This window comes from Mya arenaria, chromosome 5, assembly GCF_026914265.1.
Source record: "Mya arenaria isolate MELC-2E11 chromosome 5, ASM2691426v1".
Classification (NCBI taxonomy): Eukaryota; Metazoa; Mollusca; class Bivalvia; order Myida; family Myidae; genus Mya; species Mya arenaria.
In genome coordinates this window covers 75,713,960-75,734,871 of record NC_069126.1, presented here as the reverse complement: position 1 = coordinate 75,734,871, position 20,912 = coordinate 75,713,960, and the positions used below count along the sequence as shown (strand labels likewise).

The 20,912-nt window shown below is 35.0% G+C and overlaps 1 protein-coding gene across 1 annotated transcript; it reads left to right on the top strand.

The window, feature by feature from the left end:
* The first annotated feature begins 1,810 nt into the window (after positions 1-1,810).
* On the top strand, positions 1,811-6,166 carry LOC128235000 (protein HEXIM1-like). Its single transcript, XM_052949675.1, has 2 exons — positions 1,811-2,074; positions 3,174-6,166. The coding sequence occupies exons 1-2, from the start codon at positions 1,903-1,905 to the stop codon at positions 3,893-3,895; spliced, it is 894 nt and encodes a 297-aa protein (XP_052805635.1). The 5' UTR covers positions 1,811-1,902; the 3' UTR covers positions 3,896-6,166.
* The last annotated feature ends 14,746 nt before the right edge of the window (positions 6,167-20,912 follow it).

Sequence of the window (20,912 nt, the reverse complement as noted above, 5' to 3'; positions counted from 1 at the left end):
CATTCAGACAGGCCCCTGGTCAGGAGACACTGCGCTAGTATACTTTCGTGTCATGGATCCATTCAGACAATCCCCTGGTCAGGAGACACTGCGCTAGTATTCTTTCGTGTCATGGATCCATTCAGACAGGCCCCTGGTCAGGAGACACTGCGCTAGTATACTATCGTGTCATGGATCCATTCAGACAATCCCCTGGTCAGGAGACACTGCGCTAGTATTCTTTCGTGTCATGGATCCATTCAGACAGGCCCCTGGTCAGGAGACACTGCGCTAGTATACTTTCGTGTCATGGATCCACTCAGACAGGCCCCTGGTCAGGAGAAACTGCGCTTGTATACTTTCGTGTCATGGATCCATTCAGACAATCCCCTGGTCAGGAGAAACTGCGCTTGTATACTTTCGTGTCATGGATCCATTCAGACAGGCCCCTGGTCAGGAGAAACTGCGCTAGTATACTATCGTGTCATGGATCCATTCTGACATGCAAACTGGCCCCTGGTCAGGAGGCACTGCGGTAGTATACAATCTAGATCAGTTCCGACCGGCCCATGGTAGGCCTTTTTAATTTGGTCAAGAAAATATGTAAATTTCAGACTCATTTTGGAGAGATAAATGAGAATGAGTGTGGAATTTCAATCACCTTCGGTCCCGTTTCCGCTCTTCAGCAAAAGTTATTAAGTGAATCTATACACGTTTCATAACTTATTGCAAGAGCAAAACGACTATTGAAATAAGAACAATTTTAACATAAAACATCTCCTTGTCAGCATTTCCACCGTGAAAACGAATTATGTTGTCTTGAAAACAGAATACAAACAAAGTGTGTAAACGTCAAGTAAAAGATGAGTGCGTCGGACCCGGTGCCGGAAAAGTAAGCATTATTCCTTTTGTGTTCTTATAATGTACGTAGTCGTTTTCACTAACCCGGTCGACCGTATTTTTTTCTTTCCGACCCTACATTTTTTTTTGCCGTAGTGTGGATTTTTTCGTTATCATATTTTTAAAAAAATCTGCATTTTTTGAGTGAACATATGTTCAAAAAATCTACAATAGTTATATATCCCGATATAGTTCGGTTTGGTACAGAATCCCGGTTCTCAAAAATAGTAATGCCTGCTGTTGTTGTTTTTTAGATGTGAGTGGAAACAATTAATGAACATGTTAAATTGCCTTATTTCAGTTCTTACATACTTAAATTTGTGCTCTTTATTTTAACTGAAGTCGGTCTGTTCACGACATATATGTTTCAATCTTCCTTATATACCTTATATTTTCGGTAATATGAAAAATAAAATACCATTTTTTTGTTCAAATAAATCTTTCAAATGATACCAAAACAAAGTTTAAGGTCAGCATACATGTACATCTATTTTTCACAAAGTTATAGGTTGAATATCTAAATGCGTTAGCTGCGTCATCAAATGATATTTAAACGATAAATTAACCGACCATTGCCTTCGATAGCTATGAAATATTTTATCGGCAGTGGTTTTCATTTAATGTTCGATGAATTTAGCTTTCGTTGGGGTGAATTGTTTATTTGGGGAACTATTTAATGTATGTTATGCGCGGAATAATACAAAACACATCTGCATTAAGTTTCGTTGCTTGTTTGGAAGAAATTTGATTAAAATTTACAGAAATATGAAAGATTGAAGCTCATACATGTAAACGTATAAGGACTTTTGTGCGACCACTTGAGAATAAGACCATTATAAGGTGCTGACATTTGACATTGAACTACTTGGTATGGCGTATGTCGACACAAAGCAGGCGTATAAAAATAAGCGCCAACAGCGATCAGCGGTTAGTTGTCAACAGACATCTACAGAGACCACGTTAGTTTTATCATGCAAATTTGCCCCAAAACAGCTAATCTTTATCTGACAGTAGGTTCTATTAATGACAAAAACTATGGAGGAAGAGATGACGGTGGTGGAATGTCAACGGGCTGACGAGAAATCGACACTAAACGAGAGAAACATTTCGGATGCTGGTTCCCCTTTTAAGGACGAGTCCAAGATGATGCAGGGCGAAGAATGTAAACAAACTGACAAACAAAACACTGACAAAGGTAAGTGAGCTAAATTTCTGCAAGATTAGCATTTTATTTTTTACTAGACAACAGTAAAACTTGTGTTTTATTCTGTTTTAAGGGCATTGATCGTCAGCGAAATAATGTCAATATTGATTACTGCTCGCGCCTCGATGCGCGTAGCGAACCTCGCCCAGTGTCAGTGTGAGCCTCGCTTTAGGAAATGAGTGTTACGAACTTTCATTCGGTGATCTCCCTTTGGATATAGTCATGAAATGAAATGTATTCAATGGTATATGTCTAGTTATTGTCTATTTTTGCATATTGAGCCATTCAGTTGGTCAGTCATGTATTTAATTAGTAATTTAAAGTAAAATGTGACGACCATTATTATAATAATTAAGTGATACATGATAAGAATGCTGGTCAAAAAGCCCACCTCCATTAAAGGACTGGTACAATAAAGGCCCCGTCTAGAAAGGCTACATTCTCATTGAAAAAAAAGCATTTGACCCACTTCTGCAGAACTGAAGAGAACTGTGTTTATAATTGATTCAGAAATTAGCATTTTGCATCATATAGGATACGGGTACAGAAATCACTTAAACATCAATCTTAATTTTTTTATCAGGTACATTTAATGGACATGGTCAGGGCATTTCTGATTGGGGAATATTCGTCATTTTCCCCTAAAAATGGGAATTCAGAATTTTCATGAAAACAAGAATGCTCTATTTAATTATGAATAGAACAGACAAAAAAGATCAAAGAATGTACAATACAGTACTAAGGTTTTCTTATTAAAAAAGCACCAACTTATTCATACTGTATAAAAATGTTTTGGGGGTCCAATTATTTGATGAAATAATTAGATGAGTTTTAGCATAAGAATGGGGCACAAGTGGTCCTATTTGGCCAGTAAATCCCCCCTCCCCTGATTTATTTTTTTAAAGATTTGACACTTCACTGGTGCAGACCAGACAGATGTTTAAATATGATGATATGTTTCAAATGTACAAGTAATATGTTTTTATATTTTCCATTAACCACATTGGATAACTGTCTTGTCATCCATTACATAAACTGTTCAAACTTGCAAAAAAATGTACAGATGTTAATTTTATTTTCGTGTCTGTAGAGAACAAGGTTGAGAATGGGGACAGTGCAGCAACCGATTCGGACGCTCCGGAGGGGAGACGAAAACGGAAGCATCGCCGACGACAGCGAGGTGGAAAGAACCACCGACGTTGGAAACCTTATGACAAAATGAGTTGGACAGAGAAACAGGCACTTGAAGAAAAGGAAACAAAGCGTGCTAACCAGAAAAGAGAAAATGCATTTGCTTCCGGGCATCCTGTTGCTCCGTACAATACAACTCAGTTTCTTATGGACGATCATTGCAAAAATGAGGCCATTTCGCCAGACTTGTATCGCTATAACTCGAAGGACTCGAATGCCTCAAACTATTCAGATTCTTCATCAGACTTTTATGATGAAGGAAACGATGACGACTTTCTTGAACGAAACTTTCAAGATCAGTTTAATGACTTCCGGATGCAGCAACTTATGGACAAAACAAAGGAATCATTGGTGAGAGAATATGTGCAACTGGAGATGAAACTTGAGAGTTTAGAAAGTGTGGAACGAAAATCTGGCTCTGGGTCGAGATCAGGTTCCGAGTCCTTGAACAGCAGCACTGATAAAGATACAGAGATGGACACAGGTAAAGCCAGTGAATTGTTCAATATGGAGGAATTCAAGAGATTGAAAGCTGAAAATGACAATTTAAGATTGCAAAATAAATCATTACTGACAATCTTGGGAAAAACTGACGGCATTCAGTCAACTGAAAAGTGTTAAAGTGCATTAAATGTGTTGTGAAAAATGTTGAAATGCATTCTCTTGATACATTGTACATGACATAGACATGTGATGAAATACTATATTTTACTTTACAAGTTTGTGTTTTATTTGTCAATTTTTGGGCAGTTGTTCTTGATCTCATTATTGGCATTTTTATTTGCAAAAAATATAAATAGAAAATATAAATACTGTTACAAAAAAATTGAAATGAGTTAAATTTGGTACTTCAATATATAGAAAATTCAACAACTTGGTAACTTCTATAAAACAAGACCTCTCCTAGCAGAGTGCAAGGTTTTCTGATATAGGTAATAAGTCACGCAGAACTGTTCTTATATAAGCAAATACTTATAAATTCATTGATATAAATACTGTATATGTATTGAATTGAAAGGGACACTCTTTGTTTTGTTGCTATACATAGAACACTACTTTTTGAAAGACCATTATGATTAGTGTTTTGCGGAAGTTTTAATTAATACATGTATGATTAATAAATTCAAATTAAATTTAAAAGAGCATCTGGGATATGTTGTACTTGAAATATAACCAGATAAACAGTATCAATATGATGATCACTGCGATATAAATTTTGAAATCAGTAATCTCTCGGAATAGACAACCAAAAAAGCTGGAGTGTTCCTTTATGACGTGGATTATGTGCAACAAATAATGTGCCAGTGAGGGTTTCCTGAAGTTTTGATGGAAACTCTGAAAACAGTAAATTAAAAAAAAAATGTATATTTAAAAAAAAGTTACAAAAATATTCATTGATCATTTTTGTTTTAGGTCATTTTGGAATTTTCATGGTTGTTTTGATGTAGGTATTTTGTACATTTAAATGTACACTTTGTTGTTTTTTAAGGTCAATATTTTTGATTGGCCTTTTAAGATGAAGTGTACCCAGTGCACAAATTATTTGTTAAGCATTTTACCACAAGTCTTTCAAGTTTTTAGTGTTTTAAATGTTCAGATATAAATTCAATGCTTGTTCCATAATCATGAATGAATGGATTGAATGAAACAAAAGGCTAGATTTTAATCAATTCTGGTGAACTTGTTATAAGGATCCATACTCCTCCAGTGTATTGTTAAGTCTTGTATCATTTCATTGTACTAGGTAGTGTTAAACATCACTACACTGGGTTCTGTATCCGTGGATTTACCCTTGGTATGCATGGACCTACCCCCGGTATCCATTGACCTACCCTCAGCATGCATGGACCTTAAGCCCCCGTATCCATGGACCTACCCTTGGTATCTATGGACCTACCCCCGGTATCCATGGACCTAACCTCAGTATCCATGGACCTTCCCTAAACCCATGCAAATCTTTTGTTTGTGCTACCGGTACATGTTTTTTCCTAGATTACCACTGGAAAACCAAACTGAAAATGTGCTATCTAATGTAAACCTACTGCGTATGTAATATTTGGGTTTCCAAAAAACATAATGTGTCAGCTTGTTTCTATATATATATATATGAAATTGATGAAGTGTTCATCTTGAGATGGCTTTGTTTCAAATTTAGCAATCTGTAACACGTTCATGCCGAGGAGATCTGATTCAGGAAGATTGGTTGAATATGATTATTAGGCCACAGCGTTTTTTTATCAGATTTAATGCACATATTTTTTTCCAAAACTGCAAAATGGATAGCGACTGCTCCTATTTTTCACCAGAAATATGCGAACAAAAGTCAGTCAGATTATTTTGACAAATGCAAATGGAAAAAAATATAACAACGCTATAAATGTTTTGGACAATAGCATAATGAACACAATTATATATTTTGCTCACACGCTGTTTCGGCCAAAATCTGTTGAAAATAAAATAAAATTGGTATGGCCTTTGTTCTATAAAAATAAGAGGACATACTTTCATTAAATTAAGTTCATGTATAATTGTCACCTCTTAAAACTGACCTAGTTTTCACTTGGTGTTTTTATAACTTGCTTAAGTTGTTTATAAAGCAAAGTAGTTTCATAATTACACACAAGTATTGGAACTGAATAAGATTTAGACTAGTTATTGTTTGCCAATTTATTAATTTGCAAGAATGCAGATTGTAGTAATATTCAGTTTGTTGTAACTATTATTATTGTGATGGGAAAGGCTTGTTTAACCTTGGAATCAAATTCATGACATTGCTTCCATGAAATGTTTTGCAAAGTGTTACTTGAATGTATGTTTGGACTAGAATGTTTGCTTGGTCATGTTCATTGCTGCATTGTTTTAGCATTTTATTCTGAATAAAATAATTATTCTTGAATTGACTTTGGTTTATGACAGTAGTTAGAGAGTTCCCTGAAAGAAGAGCAAATCTGCAGTATGGCAGAGTGTAAGCCTTGGAATAAATATATTTGCTTTGAATTTAATACCCCTGACAAACGAAGTTTAAGGGGGTATTTTGGAGTCACCCTGTGGTTGGTTGGTATGTTGGTTGATTGCAATTTTTATTGTCCAGAGCTTAACTTTAAAATAATTGGATGGAGTTTAATGAAATAATGTTCAAATTTGGTCAGAACAATTGCTGAAATATTGGACAAATTTTAAACTGGGTAACAGGTGATCAAAAATTAGGTCACTAGGCTAAATCTTAGATTGTTTTTGTCTGGAACCATAATAATTATTACGATAGTAATGATTGACCAGATTGTGTTCAACTTTAAACTTAAGACGGAATAATTTTACCTTTAATGAAATTTTAAATGTGGGTCACATGTGGTCACAACTAAGTTAAATCTTGGGCAATATATTTGGGAAATATTTATTAAACTTATTCAGAATATTTTCCTTGATGAAATCAATGACTTCTTTGAAACTGGGTCACATGAGGTCAGAAAATAGATCAAGGGGTCAATTCTTTGAAAAATTATGCGCAGAACCAAATATTGGTATGGATTGCTCAGACTTTGTAACACCTATGGTCAGAATGTTGATGTTATCTCGGTAGACATTACAAGTTGGTCTCATGGGATAAAAAAAACTAGGTCATGAGGTCAAATGTAAGATAAATCTTAGTAACAAATCCGCTTCAATCTTTATGAATCTTAATCACAATATTTTTCTCGATGTAATACATTGGACTAAGGTCCCATGGGGTAAAACATTAGGCAACTAGGTCAAGTTTTCAAGAAACTATCAGAATGGTTGCCTTGATGGAATATTTTATTAATTTGAAACAAGGTAGCATCGGATCTAAAACAAGGTTACAAAGTAAACTCTAAATGCCACATTCTATAAACATACTGACAATATTCTTTTATTGCAAAATATTGCAAACAGACTCAAATATCGTATCCTGCAGCCGTATTGCAAGTTTCGGATGAAATATTTCACCAACACTTGATTTCCATTCCATCTACTTTGCCTTATGATAAGATGTGGAAGAGATCAATTCAACGCAATTACTTGTAATTTAAGCCTTTTCCGTATATGGAATGTTTATTGAACATAAATAAAGAAGTTTAATGATTCACATTAGTATTTTAACAAAATGCCATTGTTGCTATGGAAATGTTAAGTAACTGTCATAAATCGTCGAGAATAGGATGCGCCAATGGCAACCCTTTCACAGAAAACATATCGGAAGAATTTAAAACACATTTTGGTATTTCAATTTATGATTTATAACTCAATGTATTTGATTGTTTGAAGGCGCGATGCAGCTCATATAAAAATTATGCTCAGCTCTTTGCAATTTTTTTATCGCATCAAAGTTTCTCGTGTATATATATATATCATCGGGAAGAAGCTTGTTTCCACGATTATATTTTAATAACTGAGTTTGACCCGCGTATGTTGCTTTTAGCGGGCATTCTGTGGTTTCCATGTTTCTGTCATTTTTGAAGCGTATGTGTCACGCCCTGATTAAGGTATTGGTAGCAAGTATCTCAATAAACACTTGATGTCAAGGCCGTACGTATCTAAATAATCACCTTATGTCAAGGTCACATCTATCTGAAAAACCACTTTATGTTCAGGCCGTATCTCAATAACCACTTGATGTCAATGCCGTATCTAAATAACCACTTTATGTCAATGCAGTATCTAAATGACCACTTTATGTCAATGCAGTATCTAAATGACCACTTTATGTCAATGTAGTATCTAAATGATTACTTTATGTCAATGCAGTATCTAAATGACCACTTTATGTCAATGCAGTATCTAAATGACCACTTTATGTCAAGACCGTATATCAATAACCACTTGATGTCAATGCCACACGTATCTCAATAACCACGTTTTGTCAAGGCCGTATCTAATAACCACTTTAGGTCAAGGCCGCATCTCAATAACCACTTAATGTCAAGGCCGTATTTACCTAAATAACCACTTGATGTCAAGGCCTTTTCTAAATAACCACATGATGTCAAGGCCGTATCTAAATAACCACTGTATGTCAATGCCGTATGTATATCAAAAACCACTTGATGTCAAGGTCGTATCTAAATAACCAATTTATGTCAATGCCATATCTCTATAACCACATTATGTCAAGGCCGTATCTCAGTAGTGCCTACACGTTACTCACATCTGAATAACCACTTGATGTCAAGGCCGTATCTGAATAACCACTTTATGTCAAGGCCGTATCTCAATAACCTCTTTATGTCAAGGTAGTATCTCAATAACCTCTTTATGTCAAGGTCGAATCTCAATAACCACTTAATGGCAAGGCCGTATCTCAATAACCACTTGGTATCAAGGTCGTATCTCAATAACCACTTAATGTCAATGACGTATCTCAATAACCACTTGATGTCAAGGACGTATCTCATTAACCACTTGATGTCAAGGTCGTATCTCAATAACCTCTTTATGCCAAGGTCGTATCTCAATAACCACTTAATGTCAAGGTCGTATCTCAATAACCTCTTAATGTCAAGGTCGTATCTCAATAACCTCTTTATGTCAAGGTCGAATCTCAATAACCACTTAATGTCAAGGCCGTATCTCAATAACCACTTGGTATCAAGGTCGTATTTCAATAACCACTTAATGTCAAGGACGTATCTCAATAACCACTTGATGTCAAGGTCGTATCTCAATAACCACTTGATGTCAAGGTCGTATCTCAATAACCACTTGATGTCAAGGTCGTATCTCTATAACAACTTGGTGTCAATGTCGTATCTCAATAACCACTTGATGTCAAGGTCGTATCTCAATAACCACTTAATGTCAAGGCCGTATCTCAATAACCACTTGATGTCAAGGTCGTATCTCAATAACCACTCGGTGTCAAGGCCGTATCTCAATAACCACTTGATGTCAAAGCCGTATCTCAATAACCACTTGATGTCAAGGCCGTATCTCAATAACCACTTGGTGTCAAGATCGTATCTCAGTAACTACTTAATGTCAAGGTCGTATCTCAATAACCACTTGGTGTCAAGGCCGCATCTCAATAACCACTTGATGTCAAGGCCGTATCTCAATAACCACTTGATGTCAAGGTCGTATCTCAATAACCACTTGGTGTCAAGGCCGTATCTCAGTAGTGCGTACAAGTTACATACAGTACAAAGTATGCACATCATGTATTTCAATGATATTTTAAACAAAGCTTCCTACAAAAGACTCAAATTAGACAACCCTGCCTTGCATACAATGCAAATTATGACCCTTGTTTGTCTAAGAAATTGTAATTTAACTTTTGCACAAAACGTGTTTAATTAAAGATTTAATAAAACAACGCTTTCCAGTCGACAAACCTTCGGAATACAGAAGTAAGTGAGGTAATTGTCGCATTATTTTATACGAATTAAGGCCTCGTCTAACTTTTTGAAATTTTGGTTCAAGTTTTGCTTCGATGTACCATTAAGTCCCTATCTCACTAACTGAATTTGAAATAAAGCTCCTACTAAATTTAGCAGGTTGCCCGGGTGATTCCATGATGAATTCTGCACATTATAGCCCTTCATCGACTTACACTTCTAGCTAATATATCGCGTGTTGGTAACATTAAGTCCACATCCCACCAAACACTCAGACTTTGTAACTTAAAACCGGGCTTCGCAGTCAACAGACCTAAGATTGAATGACCGAAAATCGGTATTGTCGGGCCAATAATAACGATGATCATCTAACGCGTTTAGGAAACCAGTGGCATTCTTTAAATGCGTAGAATTGGTGCAGAAATCGATGATTGAAGTGCTGTTTGTTAAGTCAGCTGCTGACCTTCAGTCAGAAAGAACATGTCGTTTTTCCATGTTATCAAAATTATTTGACTTAAGTATGATTGAATGAATGAATCTTTATTTCCTCCAATACACGAAGAGTTGAACAGAGTTATATTTACAACCATGAAATGATATATACATATAAATAGTTATATACAAACCAAGAGTACACAATTACTTACAGTAATATAAACGTGTTTTAAAAGAGTTATATACAAAGTTCGAACAGAATACATATAACTAAATATGTATTCGTTAGGTTATTGTGTCTGCACACGAATATTATCTAGTTAACCAGTAATTATGTAACTTATTAAGTGGGATCCGCAAACTATAACTAGGTAACATGTTACTGAGTTTTGTACAGCACGAAACAAGTTACAGGTGGCAATTCAGGGCACTTTCAAGCGTATTTTAAAATAATTTATCTTACAAAAAAAGTTTCGTGAATATAAACTAGATAGCTAGAATTAAGTGGTTAACGTTATCGGGTTATATCTTACGGGAGTAATATGCCACTACCAGGGGCGGATCCAAGATTTGATGTTAGAGGGGACGATATCTTTTTGACTGGGCCCGTCCCTCAGAACCAAAATTAATTTGGTTTAAAGTGTTGAACGGGGGGGTGGGGGGTACTCCCCCAAGAAAATTTATAGTTCGAAATGGTGCTTTTTTTCTCCGGGGGTGGTGGCTGGGGCGGATGCTCACCCCCTTTGACCCGCTAGTGACCACAGTCGTTTAAATGTGTTGTGAAAAATGTTGTGATGCATACGGATACGATATTTTACTTTTCAACTTCGTGTTTTATTTGTCTATTTTTAGCGCAGTTGTTCTTGATCTCATTATTGGCATTTTATTTGCCAAAAATATTAACAGAAAGTATAAAAAAGTAAGAAAAATCGAATGAGTATATTTGTATATTTTGGTACTTCAAAACAGAAATGATTACTGGATTTCGGTAATTTCTCTATTATATAAACACAAGAACACCTTTTTAACGAATGCAAGACATTTTTCCTGGCGTTGCTATTAATAGAACATGTTTGATAAATTATCATGAATCAAATTTTAAATATAGTTTAAAAGGAAGTACTTAAAATATTTTAATAAAAAATTATTTATCGCTTAACAGTGTAAACACTATCTTGGAATAGACAATTTAAAAAGCTGGAGTGTTCCTTAAACTTTGCACTCTCACAGATTTACCGTTTTGACAAATATCTGCAAAACAGTGATATAAGACTACTGACAAAAATCAGATCGCAGATTTTCATATTTCCGTTCGAAATTTATTGTTTTAAGGCTAAAAACGTTACTAACGGTTTCAGAAAAATGCATAAAACATCAGCTTTTGAACTGAAATATGAAATCTGCGGTCTGATGTTTTTGTCAGCAGTCTTATACCACTAGTTTCCATGCATTTTCGCATAGATTATGGATTATGTACAACAAATAATGTGCCAGTTAAGGGTGTCCTGAAGTTTTGATGAAAACCTGAAAACAATAAATGAAAAAGAACGAATGTTTAGAAAAAAAGTGATCTTTTTTGTTTTAAGTCATTTAAGAATGTTCATGGTTGTTTTGATGTTGTAGTTATTTTGTATTTCAAGGTCAATATTTTTCATTAGCCTTTTAAGATAAAGTGTACCCAGTGCACACATAATTTGTTAAGCATTTTGCCACAAGTCTCTCAAGTTTTTAGTGTTTTAAATATTCAGATATAAATTCAATGCTTGTCCCATAATCATGAATGAATGGATTGAATGAAAAAGAATGTTAATTTGAAAACATTGTATTGTGAACTTGTAATGAAAACCAGACAAATCTGTATATTTGTGCTGCATGTTTTTCTACTTTACCACTGGAAGCAAAATTGCAAATGTGCTAATAAATTTGTAAGCTATTTGTGAACCTACAGTGTAGTATGATAATGTCTGGGTTTCAAACAAATACATGTATCACCTTGTTTCCTAAGAAAGTCGGTGAAGTGTTCTTAAGATCCCGCTGCTTCAAATATAGCAGTTACTTTCCATGTCTGTTTTCAGGTCAATTGATTAAATAAGAAATTAGTTTATATATGTAATAATTATAATTGTGTAAGGCCGGCCAAATGTTTCGTTTTTCTGAACTGATGCACATATTTCTCTAATACTGCAAAAAAGATTATTTTTTTCAAGCGACTGTTCATACTTGTCAACAAAGTATTAAAACAAAAGTCAGTTCGAATATTTTCACAAATTTAAAAGCCAAATCAAATCAAACGATGCAATACATGTTTCCATGTCTCAATCCAAAGGAGTAGGGTGCGTTGTTTTGACCCACCCCTTTCACCACGCCCTTACCCCATTTTTTTAACAATCCCAGGCTTATTAATAATGATGGGGGAACTGTTGGGGGAGCTAATGATAACTCACAAAACAATGAATGTTTATCCTATTAACTTTGTACAGAGATAATAGAATTAATGAGTATTAATAAGCCTGGGATTTTTTTTTTAAAAATGGGGGGGGGGGGGCGTGGTCAAAGGGATGTGTCAAAATAACTAACCCTGCCCCTGTGTCCCAGACAATTACATATGTATATGAAAGTACTCGAGATAATATATGAATATGATATAAATTAAAAGTGATTTTCATTCCAAAATTGAATTATAAGATTAAGAAGAATTTCATTATGAACATTCAATATATACTGTATCGGTAAACAACTGTTAACACGGTGTATACGGCTCCTATTTTAATAATAATGAATAATAATGTATCTTTATTTTGCTCACTCGTTCCAATTTTTGTTTCGGCCAAACTCCGTGTAACTGAAGAGGAAATTGATGTTGCCTTATTTCTATAGAATTTAAAGACCATACATACATTAAGTGGATGTATATTTGCCACCGTGTAGGAATAACATAGTTTCCACTTGGTGGTTGCTAGCTTGCATCAGCCGTTAATAAAGCAAATTAGTTGCATAAATACAAACAAGTATTGGAACTGAATAAGATTCAGACTAGTTATAAGTCATGCTGTCTGCCAATTTATTAAATAGCAAGAATGCAGGTGACATATTCAGTTTGTTGTAACTATTACTTATTATTGTAATGGGAAAGGCATGTTCAATCTTGGAATTAAATTCATGACATTGATTCCATGAAATGTTTTGCAAAGTGTTACTTGATTGTATGTTTGGACTAGAATGTGTCATGTTCATTGCTGCATTGTTTTAGCATTTTGTTCTGAATAAAATAATTATTCTGAATTGACTTGTGTTTATGACAATAGTTACATGCATTACATGAAGGAAGAGCCGCTTCGTGCAGTTGAATTGGGCTTCCGATATATATTTGCTTTGAGTGTTTGTTAAATGATATTTAAGGAAGCAAACTGAACATTTCATGATAACATATCTTAAATTGCGTAATAAATCATCAACTGCTAATATGGAATACTAAAGTTGACGTCACACATATATGAACGAATAACGAAAATACTTAATAGAATTGAAACGGATAATTAAGTATTGATATTCAATTTTTCGCTTTTGTCCTAACACGGTGTGGTGTCTTCAAATGAATCCGTTTTTGATAACCAGAAAAACATCAGCTATTACAAGCTTGGTTTCTCATTTTGTATCGAGTTTCTGCCATGTTGGTAACTTCTTGTGAACAAAATATATATCATTCTAACATGGTCCGTCCATCTATGTTTAAATTTGTTCATGTTTAAATTTGTTCATGTTTAGTTTCAAATTTATTTAATTTTGCAACGATTGTGAAACAAGCTATTACAACTTATATTAATCACTCTCGTTGGCACGATGTTACGCGAGAGTGTGGTCTTGTGTTGTGGTGAAAACCCACTTGTCCGGCTTGGTGACCACTAACCAAACTAACATGCGCCCAGGCCGTGAATCGAACCCAGGTCACCTTGGTCCATGTTTATAAAGTTGGAATCATGTTTATGTGTTATATTGTACACACAGGGGTTTCTCTCGAAAAAAAATTCTTATATATATTATATAGACTATATAATATATATAAGATTTTTTTTCGAGAGAAACCCCTGTGGTTGTACATGCGCCCAAACCGATGTTATTATAAGGCCACGGGTATAACGATGATCCTTAACACCTTAATGCAAAACTAACAACATTCTTTCAATGCTCAGATTTAGTGCAAAGTCGATAATTTGCTATTCGATAAATCAGCTGCCGACCTACAGTCAAGACTGATGGCAAGATTGCTTTTTTCCATTTGCTCAATTATTGTTGTCATTTTACTTACATAACGACATTTGCAAACTTCACACGATGTCAGATTTATAAAAAAACAACAACAAAAAACAATAAAGACTGTCGATAACTTGCGTATTTCGCAGTGCATTGTTAACTAGTACGTGTGTTTTTAAGTGTACCCTATAAAACGTGTCAAATGCCCCAGATTGGGGCTTACAGGATAAAAATATTATATCTGATAAGATAAATGTTTGATTAAGATACATTTTATCTTAGCAAACTCATTCAAACGGTGCTCGATTGCTTTAGATGGGAAAAACTATGTATGTCCTTCAAGTGTTACCTTAAGAGATACCGTGACTCGGAACAAACCGGTGCAATTACTATATGCCAACCTTCGGGGGGCTTAAAAACTATACTTCATTACATTGTCATACATACGGAATAAATTGTTTACCTTGCTGATGCGTCATGTGGCTTGATTAAATATGTCAACTTGGCCCCTACTTGATTAAAAGCAAGGTGAAGGCAACATGCTCAAACCACGTTGGTTCAAGGTCACAATGAAATTATCAAAGGTCGTTCAAGGTCGAGTGAACTTGGTCAAGGTACACATATAGAGTTTCACGGTATAACGATATATTACCTATATATTAATATCTTCATTTCATTAAAAATACACAGGACTGGCAATGGCTTTCTCGTCAGAGACAAGACATCCCTGATTTACATTTATAATATAGTAGCTCGTCAGTTTCTATCGGTTGGCGCGGTGGAGGGCATGATGACGGAAACCTTGCGGGCATACGGGGTGTATGCCACCCCGGAATAACTACCAAAACGATGTTGCGCATCTACGATGGCATTATGAATTTAGCTCATTTAATTTAGCCATGATTCATCCTGCCGTGTATATCGGCTTTAATCATGGTCTCACATCTCGAATACACGTGTATTGGTACTGCTAGTTAAAGTCACCAAAAACAGACTCTATAGTTTAACTTTTTACAAAGGAAATTGAAATAACATGGTTTATAGATGCCTCAATTCCTGCAATATCAGGCGACCTACCCCGCAACCCCCCACATGCGGCAGTTGCGTTGACATTACCCCCTATGGTCACCTCTCCCTCCTTAGAAAGAGACTTTTTAAAACCAACATTATTTGGAACATGATCGTCTATCACAAAATCCTAAATAGCAACCAAAAAAAATCAAGAAAAAAAATCCCAAAAGGAGTGGGGATGTGGCCATAGGGAGGTCATGTCAACGCAACTGTCGCCTGTGTTGCAGACCTGAAGCTATATCAGCGAGTTTACCCCTTTCCTATGACGAGGTTTGTCGCACGTTTGTCTTGTCACGGAGCCTAGCGCCACCTCGTTGACCTTTTAGATGCTTTTCTCTATCAGCGTTATTTATAAACATGTACAGTAAACAACGAGAAGGATCTTATGTGTTATTTGCTAGTGTCAGCTTTGACTTAGGCTGTTTAGAGCTTCTGACGTCACCAAGGGTACATGTATGTGTTGTATCGACCAACTTAGCTCAGTTATTTATACACTGTTTAGTGTTTACTTCGTATCTCGGTCACGAGAGCTAAAACTGAGCTTAAAACCTGCTCGAAAAATGGACTCGACCTGTATTCTTGTGTACATGATGACCTGTATCGCGAAACAGACTTTAGCGATGATTACGTCGATATAGTCTGTTTCATCTTCAGTTTTGTGGGTCGATTATTGATCATATTATGAACAGGAGGTAGCGAAATCAAGTATTAAGTTCATAGATAAAATATCTGGATATACATACACGTAATGAGAATACATTTATTACTACAAGAACAACTGAACGGTGGAATAATCGAATAAAAAACAAACGGCCTGAAGTGTAAACGCTCGAGGCATTAAATGTTATTACGGTATCAGATTTGCCGTTTCTCCAGCCGTGGTAATTTAATGTTAAGGGGACCCGCTCATGTTTTGGCACCATGTTATTATTTCCCCTGTACATAATGCATCAGAAAACACTTACATATTATAACTACATGTATTTTATTCTTTGATACCGAAATTGCAGAAAATATACACTTAAAGTATTATTTCTGTTGGCGTGCGAACCATCGCCGGTAGAATAAAGGAAAAATGGAAAAAAAATCAACAAAACGCCCTCAAGGAATCATATTCAGGAACGATGATAACTTTAAACCCTGTTTTAAATCGCGTTATAAACGTTATTCAAAACACAATATATGAGCATATTCAACATTTGTCACGTGAAGGGTTCCAGTCGCCAGTATCTTAGTTTTATCACTCCTCATTTGCCACACTATATTCCGACATACAAAACAGTGCATTTTACAAAAACAACAACAACGAGTCTTTAAATTTTAAATGCTGATGCCTGCATGATGACATAGTGACGTTATTTTGTATCATTTAAAAGAAATGCTTACTGATTTATGAATACTGCAATAAACATACAGTACAGATAAGTTATCATAATATTATAGTGGTAGTTTGTATTGTTATACATGACCGTGTTTTCAAATGTCTCGAGGCCATAACAGCATGTTTGCAAAAGTTTGCAGCAACGCATGCAATTTACATGTACTTAATATACACATTTTAAACCGTTGCAAATGATACCAAAACAATATGGGCTCACCATGCAGCAATATTTCATGGCTGTTCAACAGCTATCTTTATAAGGAGTTCAACCCCGGTACCCATTCAGGGGCGTACCTAGAGCATTTCTAGCGACCGAGTACTTAATTGAAGTGGGCACGTGAAGGCCTGTCATTCTTTTAGGGGAGGTAGTGGAAGATGTGTCACTCCCAATGGATGTTTTGAAGAATACAGTAATGAAACAACCCTTTCCACGCATTCTAAACGCCAAAATTCGGTGAAATTACAATGGTCTTTAACAAATCATGATACACACCATTTTAGCCTCTAATTTTTAATTCTGATTTAAGATATAATTATGTGCATGCTATTCCAAGGTATGCCCCTGTCATTACAAGGCCCGATCAATTAACCACAATGTAGAAAGTTCGACGCCCAGTAACACCATGTAATATTAGTGTATCATTCGACAGGGTGTTGTCGACAAAATATTTTCTAGACGTACGTGCTTCTTTTCTCTAGATATACGCATGCTTCATGACCAAGATGTTTCCTTCTTTTTTAAATCAGCTACATCACTGATTGAGTGTATGTATATTCAAGTTAAAATTAAGATACCGTTGTCATGCAGGACGGTGTTCAAACAACACATGTACATTATTACCAATTGCTATAGGGACACTGCAAGTATGTAGTTACACAAAAACATCAAACATTCTAATATACAATCACTACCGTTGAAACTGCGTTGTGAAACACAAACATCAAATGGCCACCAAGACAATGTTTAACTATTTACTACTGGTAACAAAACAGAGCAATATAATTAGGAGATGACACCATATGATAGGGTCTGTCGCTCATATTGGTCTGACAGATAGGATCATATATCTGTGAGGCTCGGTAAGACCTGTCCAACAAGTGTTAACAATAAACGCAAACAGCAGCAGTGATACATGGCTAGGCCTCAATGCACAGGCCACAAGTTTGAAGATAGTAAACCATACATATGACCTGGAAGTAGGAATATTCGTTATTGGTCCAAGCTATGACTTGTACATTTAATACATAAGAAGCTGTGGTACATTTGTAAGCACTACGTAAAAAATAACAATAGAGGCTGCATGGTTGAATGCACACCCTTCAAAACACTTCATATGCACTATATTTGTCAGTTTCATTTTTATTCTTGAAAGGTTTTGTATAAACGTCGTAGAAACTCGGAGAGTATCTGTTGTTGTTGTTGTTGTTGTTGTCTTCTAATACAAACTATTGAAGTACAGTTTCGTTGGAACACAGAATTGTTAAGTTTCAGTGATGATTTAAAGTCTGTGGAGCAGCAGAACTAAACGTAGTTGAGCGTCAGCTGCCTCGGGAATAATGCTACAGTCTCATTGAGTGGGTGGGGGTGGGGGTTATTCTAGACATTGGTTTATTGCAGAAATGCTGCACAATTTGATAAAAAAGAAAACGAGCGGAGGTTGAACTATTATGATATTGGGTAAAAAAACGAGCGGGTGTTAACCTTCATGATATTATTGAAAAAAAATATTTCAAGATTAAAAGCATGATCAAGATCTATTCATGCTTTTGAAAACAATAAAAAACATAAACACATATGTTTTGGATATTCATAAAGCAATGTATAGATTGTAGCTATTAAGTCCAAAGGCAATGCAGCCCTCGTGAAACACAGTCATGCTCCACCGGAAATTCATTGAACAGCCGACCAAATATAGAACCCTTACAATCTACATGTACCTACATAAACAGTGATAATGTTTTGCATCTTTTATTTATACTAGGGCTATTTAGGGCGGGGGATGCTGGATAAATCAAGACATTATGTTACTATGCGGGATTGATTCGTGCAATAAAATGTTTTTTTTATGTCTTAAAATTTCACAAAAAAACACAAACATACCAAAGTATGCGTAAATACATTGATATAAGCTTTAAATATAACAAGCTTGCATTATTTACTAACTCAGATAGTATTTCCCCTTGACGAACGTACATGTAATAGTATTAACCTTGTTACAGAGAGCTCTATTAACCCTGTAACACCTTATATGAGGTTAATCCTGTAAACATCAAAGGTAAGTCGCGGATTAACCATTTAGGCTCTATTTACTTAATGCCTTCGTAAGGACAAAACAAACTCATGGAACGTAGTGTAAGAATTTTGTCACAAAGTGACACTCTTATTCAAAATCAATCAATACACATGTATAACAAACATAAATTTTGAGATATAAACCTTTAACTACTTACTAAATAATGCATTTATGGGAAATATTAATTACTGATAACAAGATTGTAACCGTGTATTTAATAGCCGAAAGCGCAAAAATATTAAATGATTGGTGAATGCAAAAAGATTTACTGTAATCTTCTATAGTTTTATAAGGTAAAAATACTGTGTTTTATGCTCATTTCTTTCAAATTCAACTTGGTATCCTTCATATGAACTATTGTTTTCGACATTTATTCATCCTTTTTGGAATATTAAAACAATATTATTAATTGTGGTAAATCTTTTTTGGGATAAAGAGTGCATCTTTAAATATCACTTTATTTTTATTTAGCTTTGAGGTTCATTATTTAGCAAGCATTTATACATCCGTTGCAACATATGTAACTGTGTATAGGAGTTCAGCAAACTTCACGAAAGAAGATTTTATCAGATTTCCTATAAAAAAGCATTTGCATTTTTTAAGAAATGTCTTTAAACAAAATGAATTGTTTTGTGTCTAAAGTGTCAGTACTAACCGATCAACAATTCTGAGGCTTTGTGGTGATTGAAGCTATTTTAATAAAGATATTTGAATTTTTGTAACCAGGAAATGAATTTAATCCACTATTTTCAGTATTTTATTGAATATCTTTCTTTCTTTGAAAAGAGGTCATCAAGAGGTTACACGACATTGATGAGTAGGTAGTCTTCGGCATTTTGACACAAAAACAAAGTTATTATGTCAACAGACTTTTATGAATATTTATTTGAATGCTTTTTTATAAGATAGTGGATACATTTTTTATCCATTTTTATAAAATGTTTATGAAGTTTGGTCAACTCTATTCTATTCCCCACAACATGTCACAGGTTTTACTCCCGAAAAAGATTGTTCCTCAAAAATAACTAAAACATGAACATGAACGTTTTAATATTTGGCCTTCCCCACTCCCTTTTGCACTGCGGAAGGCTCTTAAGATTTTAGCCAAAAGTTCTTGTGTTTACAGTTTCAGAAATACTATAATAAAACATTGCAGTATGGTTAAGCTTCAGTATTTAATTAGAATTTCACTTTTTTAAAAGTGAAATGAACTGATAAAAATACTTAAAATCTTTCACAATTGTATTTGTGAAATTAATTCCTGAGCCTCACACTTCAGTTAAAAAGAATGTAAAACCAGTTTTGTCAATACACCTTTCAGTACCGTATTTAATGAAGTACATTGTTCAAGTGTGATATGTTCCTTGCCTACACATTGATCAAGTATCCTCAACTTTGAATCTCTGTATGTTATGTTCCTTGCCTACACATTGATCAAGTATCCTCAATTTTGAATCTCTGTATGTTATGCTCCTTGCCTACACATTGATCAAGTATCCTCAATTTTGAATCTCTGTATGTAATGTTCCTTGCCTACACATTGATCAAGTATCCTCAACTTTGAATCTCTGTATGTTATGTTCCTTGCCTACACATTGATCAAGTATCCTCAACTTTGAATCTCTGTATGTTATGTTCCTTGCCTACACATTGATCAAGTATCCTCAACTTTGAATCTCTGTATGTAATGTTCCTTGCCTACACATTGATCAAGTATCCTCAACTTTGAATCTCTGTATGTTATGTTCCTTGCCTACACATTGATCAAGTATCCTCAATTTTGAATCTCTGTATGTTATGTTCCTTGCCTACACATTGATCAAGTATCCTCAACTTTGAATCTCTGTATGTAATGT

What these genes read in the sequence shown, in the direction of transcription:
- LOC128235000 (XM_052949675.1), top strand. Translation starts at nt 1,903, where the DNA reads ATGACAAAAACTATGGAGGAAGAGATGACGGTGGTGGAATGTCAACGG. An exon ending in CAAACAAAACACTGACAAAG is followed by an intron (nt 2,075 to 3,173) that starts GTAAGTGAGCTA and finishes TCGTGTCTGTAG; the next exon opens with AGAACAAGGTTGAGAATGGG.